The 5,518-nt window shown below is 40.1% G+C and overlaps 2 protein-coding genes across 2 annotated transcripts in view; both read right to left on the reverse strand.

The window, feature by feature from the left end:
* LOC128251185 (uncharacterized) overlaps positions 1 to 5,518 on the reverse strand; it is a 19,476-nt gene that overhangs the window by 11,958 nt on the left and 2,000 nt on the right. Inside the window, exons 2-4 of the mRNA XM_052977750.1 lie at positions 5,159 to 5,261; positions 3,626 to 3,643; positions 974 to 1,027 (exon numbers count right to left, since the gene is read on the reverse strand). Coding sequence (XP_052833710.1) covers positions 974 to 1,001 — 28 coding nt within the window. The 5' untranslated portion in view covers positions 1,002 to 1,027; positions 3,626 to 3,643; positions 5,159 to 5,261. The remainder of the gene's footprint in view (positions 1 to 973; positions 1,028 to 3,625; positions 3,644 to 5,158; positions 5,262 to 5,518) is intronic.
* Positions 2,211 to 5,518, reverse strand: part of LOC106875122 (inositol hexakisphosphate and diphosphoinositol-pentakisphosphate kinase 2) — a gene marked incomplete at its 5' end in the record, with an annotated part of 104,900 nt that continues 101,592 nt past the window's right edge. Inside the window, 2 exons of the mRNA XM_052977751.1 lie at positions 2,211 to 2,275; positions 5,159 to 5,261. Coding sequence (XP_052833711.1) covers positions 2,211 to 2,275; positions 5,159 to 5,261 — 168 coding nt within the window. The remainder of the gene's footprint in view (positions 2,276 to 5,158; positions 5,262 to 5,518) is intronic.

Genomic DNA, 5,518 nt, shown 5'->3' on the forward strand with positions numbered 1-5,518 from the left:
GGGGGGGAGAGGATGTCACAGAATGTAAGAGGGTTGGTCAGTTGCTGTAATGGACAAGCAATATGTCATTGCCACACAAAGCCTCTTTCCTATACACCAAAAACAGAAGGGGAGAAGACAAAAGAAAGGTGGGTGGTCAGTGAGTTGGTAAGTGGTCAAACTATATGTTGCCACAAAATGCTTTTTCTACCATTCATAAAAGGGTAGGAGAAACTGGTCAGTGAATTAGTGAGTGGTCAAGCTGTCACCATAATAGCCTCTATCCTACACATAAAACAGAGAAGACGATGGTCAGTGAGTTGATGAGTGGTCAAACTGCATATTGCCACAAAATAAAAAAACCTTTGTTCCATTGATAAAAATATGAAAGAGAGAGAAGGTGGTGGTCAGTGAATTAGTGAGTGGTCAAGCTATGTCACCATAATAGCCTCTATCCTACACATAAAACAGAGAAGAAGACGATGGTCAGTAAGTTGATGAGTGGTCAAACTGCATATTGCCACAAAATAAAAAAACCTTTGTTCCATTGATAAAACTATGAAAGAGAGAGAAGGTGGTGGTCAGTGAATTAGTGAGTGGTCAAGCTAGAAGTTGCCACAAAAAGCCTCTATCCCACACATAAAAACAGGTAGTGGTGGTCAGTGAATTAGTGAGTGGTCAAATTACAAGTCTCCTCAAAAAGCTTTTGTTTTATCCATAAAAAACAAGAAAGACGGTTGTGGTCAGTGAGTTAGTGAGTGGTTATGCTATATGTCATCACAAATAGCCTTTGTCCACACAAACACAACAGAGAAAGAGAGAGAGAGAGTATGCTGTGGTCAGAGAGCGGCCACACTAGCATATGTCCCACATATTAAAAGCAACAAGAGAGAGAGAGAGAAGGATTTAGACGGCAAGAGAGAAAGCAAGTGGTCAGTTGTCAGTGGGTTGGTGTGAGTGGTCAAGCGACAAGTCGCCACACAAAGCCACTTACTCATGACTGCGTGGAATGGGTCATCCATTTCCACGTAACGACAGTGAGGTGTGTCTGTAAAGAAAGGAACTTGCCAGTCAGAGCTCTGTGTGTATGTGTGTGCGCATGTACAACAAAAACAACAGCAACATCATCAATAACAGCAGCAGAAGCAGCAGCAGTAACAGGGATCGTTTCTGTTGGGCTGCCACTTTTCAATTTCTTCAATTTTATTTCAATTGGTTTCAAACTTGGTGTATTAATGTAGTTCTGCATGCTCTTTATTGACATGAAATTCATTTTCACCAAAAATCAATAAATAAACAGTTAATAGCTTTTAAAGTTTGTGAATTTGGGGTAATTTTAGCCAAACAAAAACCACAGACATAGGTGCCTGTTTCTATAGTAACAAGACTTTGGAACTCTCCTGTATAAACCATGCATTTTTACAAAAATGTATGTTTATGAAATATTTCATTTGTTTACAGTTTGTTCTTTCTGCTCTTAAAACAACAAAATGTGTTGTTCTTTTTGCATTAAATGCATATCGAATGCTTTAAGCTACAAAACATGTGTTGTTTACTCGTTTCTCAGTCATTTTTTGCTTATTAAATGATTAACCCTTTTGATACAAATCTGCCTAAAACCAGCCCCGGTTGGATGACATAAATTCTGTTTCACACAAATCTAAATTGAAACCTTCCATCAAAATTTCATAATGTTAATTTATGTTCCAAGCATCAGCATTGCCAGTACCTCTTGACTGGCCTTCATGCCGGTGGCACGTAAAAGCACATTACTACACTCTCGGAGTGGTTGGTGTTAGGAAGGGCATCCAGCTGTAGAAACTCTGCCAAATCAGATTGGAGCCTGGTGTAGCCACCTAGTTCACCAGTCCTCAGTCAAATCGTCCAACCCATGCTAGCATGGAAAGCGGACGTTAAACGATGATGATGATGACGATGATGAAAGTAGTTTATTTCAACAGTAACAAAAGGGTTAAACCATGTGCTATTATTGCAATGTTGACATCATTGTCTTGTCATCTACCACTACGTTCTGAGTTCAAATTCTGCCAAGGTCGACTTTGTACCAGTTATGCACTGGGGTTGATATAATTGACTAGCTTCCTTCCCCCAAAATTATCAAGGCCTCGAGCAGAAATAATTGTTGTTTTTTTTTTTTGTCTTACAATTGCAGTCACGCACAAAAATGAGTTCCCAAACCTGTTTCCTGACTGGGTAAAAATGATCAAATTTTAAATCTCTGTAACTGTTTTTAGACATTTTGGTGGAACAATTGAATTAGGACCAGAAAAATCAGCTTGAAAAATTACATCAATACACCAAATTTTGAAAATTTTTACTTCATTTTAAAATTTACAAATGTGCAACCAAACAGAAAAGATTCATAAAAGTACCTTGAGAGCAACAGCAGCTGTGTGTGTTTATATGTATGCATGTGTATATGTGTGTGTGTGCATGTGTCTGTATGTACATATACATATGTATTATATATAGTGTGTAGATACAGACATAATCCCAAACTGTGTAATGTAAGGTGGAATAAGTAATGCCAAATTATTTTTACAATCACCCGGTTTGACATACATTACATCATCATCATTTAACAACTGCTTTCCATTCTGGCATGGGTTAAATGGTTTGACTGGACCTGGTAAGCTGAAGAGCTTCACCACGTTCCAGTCTGATTTGGCAGGGTTTCTACAGCTGGATGCCCTTCTTAACACCAACCACTCCAAGAGTGTAACAGGTGCCAGTTACGTGACCCCAGCATCAGCCGTGTCTATGATTTCACTTGGTTTGACAAGTCTTCCCAAGCACAGCATATCACCAAAGATCTCACTCATTTGTTGGTGCCTCCATGAGACCCAACATTCAAAGATATTTATCTATATAATATATACACACACACACACACACAATATATAAACATTTTATATATATATATATATACTCTTTACTCTTTACAAGGTGCCACGCTGTGGGACTGAACCCGGAACCATGTGGTTGGTAAGCAAGCTACTTACCACACAGCCACTCCTACGCCTATATATATATATATATATATATATATATTGAAAACACAAAACTCAGAGTAACAGTTAATCACAATTTCACCCAATAAATACAATAAAACATGATCCTCCCTTATTATGTGCATGTGCGTGCGTGTATGGTTGTGTGTGGATTGCAGCAACAGATCATTAATTAGTCACCAGGTGGAGTTGATTAATACAGCAGGTTTATATCAAAGAAAAAAAAAAACCTTGAAAATTAAGCTGGATTTAGTGTATTGTTGACGAGAGGATGGTAATGGTAAAGTGTGATGATGATGATGATGATGGTTGTGGTGGTAGTGATGATAGTGGTTGTCATGGTGATGATGAAGGTTGCAGTGGCACTGACGATGATGGTAGTTTTGATGGTGGTGATGAAATGATGAATGTGATGACGATGATGATGATGATGATAATGTTAGTTAATGATAGTGAAAATGAAAATGGTGATGATTGTAATGATGATGATGGTGATGATGATGATACAGAAGGTGAGGGAAATGATGATGATGATGATGATGATGATTGTTGTAGTGCCAGAGGAGGGTATCAATTAGCAGCTCGTTATTCAATAAACAGTCATACATAATTACCTTTCCTTTTGCGAGTTCCTGTAAAGGGTGCACGAAATACTAACTATTATTATTATTATTATTATTATTATTATTATTATTATTATTATCATTATCATTATTATTATATCATTGTTGATGTTGTTATTATCATCGTTATACAAAAATATGTGTGAGGGAAACAATTGAACTGTACTTTACACACATATACATTTATACATACATATCTGTGTGTGTGTGTGTGTGTGTGTGTGTGTGTATATAAGGTAAAAGGGTTAAGACCCCTTTCAGTCATGAAGGGCCATAGGGTTGCACCTAGGAAGTTCCCCTCCGAGACACAAGGTTGTTTCTGGAAGACCTGCAGTCGCTCATGCATACCAGCCTCCCCTCCATACCATTATATGTACATAGGATAACGGCTAAAGTCCACCTTCAATCATGAATGACTATGGGATTACACCTAGAAAGTTCCCCTCCTGGGCACAAGTCCAGCCAAGGTTGTTTATGGAAGACCAGCAGTCACCCATGCATACCAGCCTCCCCTCTCCACGCCACTGATGTTATCCAAGGGAAAGGCAAAGGGGCCGATACAGCTTGGTACCTGTGACATCGCAAATTTGAGAGAGAGATATCTTTCTTGGTGTAACAACCAAATCTCTCCATCAAAAAACTCCCTACTGTCTTTAAAATAGGGACCACATGAACCAGAGAGGGAACTTCTGTGTAGTCACTTGACCTGAATGTAACACTATCTCCCCTCAAAAAACTCCCAACTGTTTTCAAAATAAGGACCATACGAGCCAATGCGGGAACTTCTATATAATCCCTTGACCTTACTCAATGTAACAACCTAATCTGTCCTGTAAACTCCCTATCATCATCGTTGTCGTTTAACGTCCGCTTTCCATCCTAGCATGGGTTGGACGATTTGACTGAGGACTGGTGAACCAGATGGCTACACCAGGCTCCAGTCTGATTTGGCAGAGTTTCTACAGCTGGATGCCCTGCCTAACGCCAACCACTCCGAGAGTGTAATTGGTGTTTCACGCGCCACTGGCACGAGGGCCAGTCAGGCGGTTCTGGCAATGGCCACGCTCGAAAATTGTTTTTTACGTGCCACCCGCACAGGAGCCAGTTCAGGGGCACTGGCAACAATCTCACTTGAATGTCTTTTCACATGCCACTGGCACAAGTGCCAGGGAGGCGACGTTGGTAACGATCAACGGCCACGCTAAAAATGGTGTATTTTATGTGCCACCCGCACAAGAGCCAGTCCAGGGGCACTGGCAATGATCTTGCTCGAATGTCTTTTCACGTGCCAGGAAGGCGACGAACGATCTTGCTCGAATGCCTTTTAACGTGTCACTGGCATAGGGGCCGCATGAATCAGTGAGGCAGCTTCGACATAGTTACCTGACTTTACTCAATATAACAGCCAAAACTTTTAGCTGTCTTTAAAATAGGGATTGCACGAACCAAGGACGGGGATTCTAAATACCAAATGTAAACAACAACAACAACAACATTTAGAAAGAAACCATTGCCAGACATTACCATCAGTGTCATCCTTTGTTGTCTGGTTCTGGATGTCAATGGGGTTTGATAGAGTCTTTGGAGTGTAGGGCTCAGCAAGTGACAGCGACCTCCGCCTCTCACCCTGTACAAAGAAATAAATAAATATATCAGAAAAAAAAAAAAAATTTTTTTTTTTTAAATTCATTACCACCGATAATTGCAGGTGTGGCTGTGTGGTAAGTAGCTTGATTACCAACCACATGGTCCTGGGTTCAGTCCCACTGTCTGGCACCTTGGGCAAGTGTCTTCTACTATAGCCGCAGGCCAACCAAAGCCTTGTCAGTGGATTTGGTAGACGGAATAAAAAGGGTTTAAAACTATAAATGTTCGACCCGAGCT

The sequence above is a fragment of the Octopus bimaculoides genome, chromosome 28 (genome assembly GCF_001194135.2).
Source record: "Octopus bimaculoides isolate UCB-OBI-ISO-001 chromosome 28, ASM119413v2, whole genome shotgun sequence".
NCBI lineage: Eukaryota > Metazoa > Mollusca > Cephalopoda > Octopoda > Octopodidae > Octopus > Octopus bimaculoides.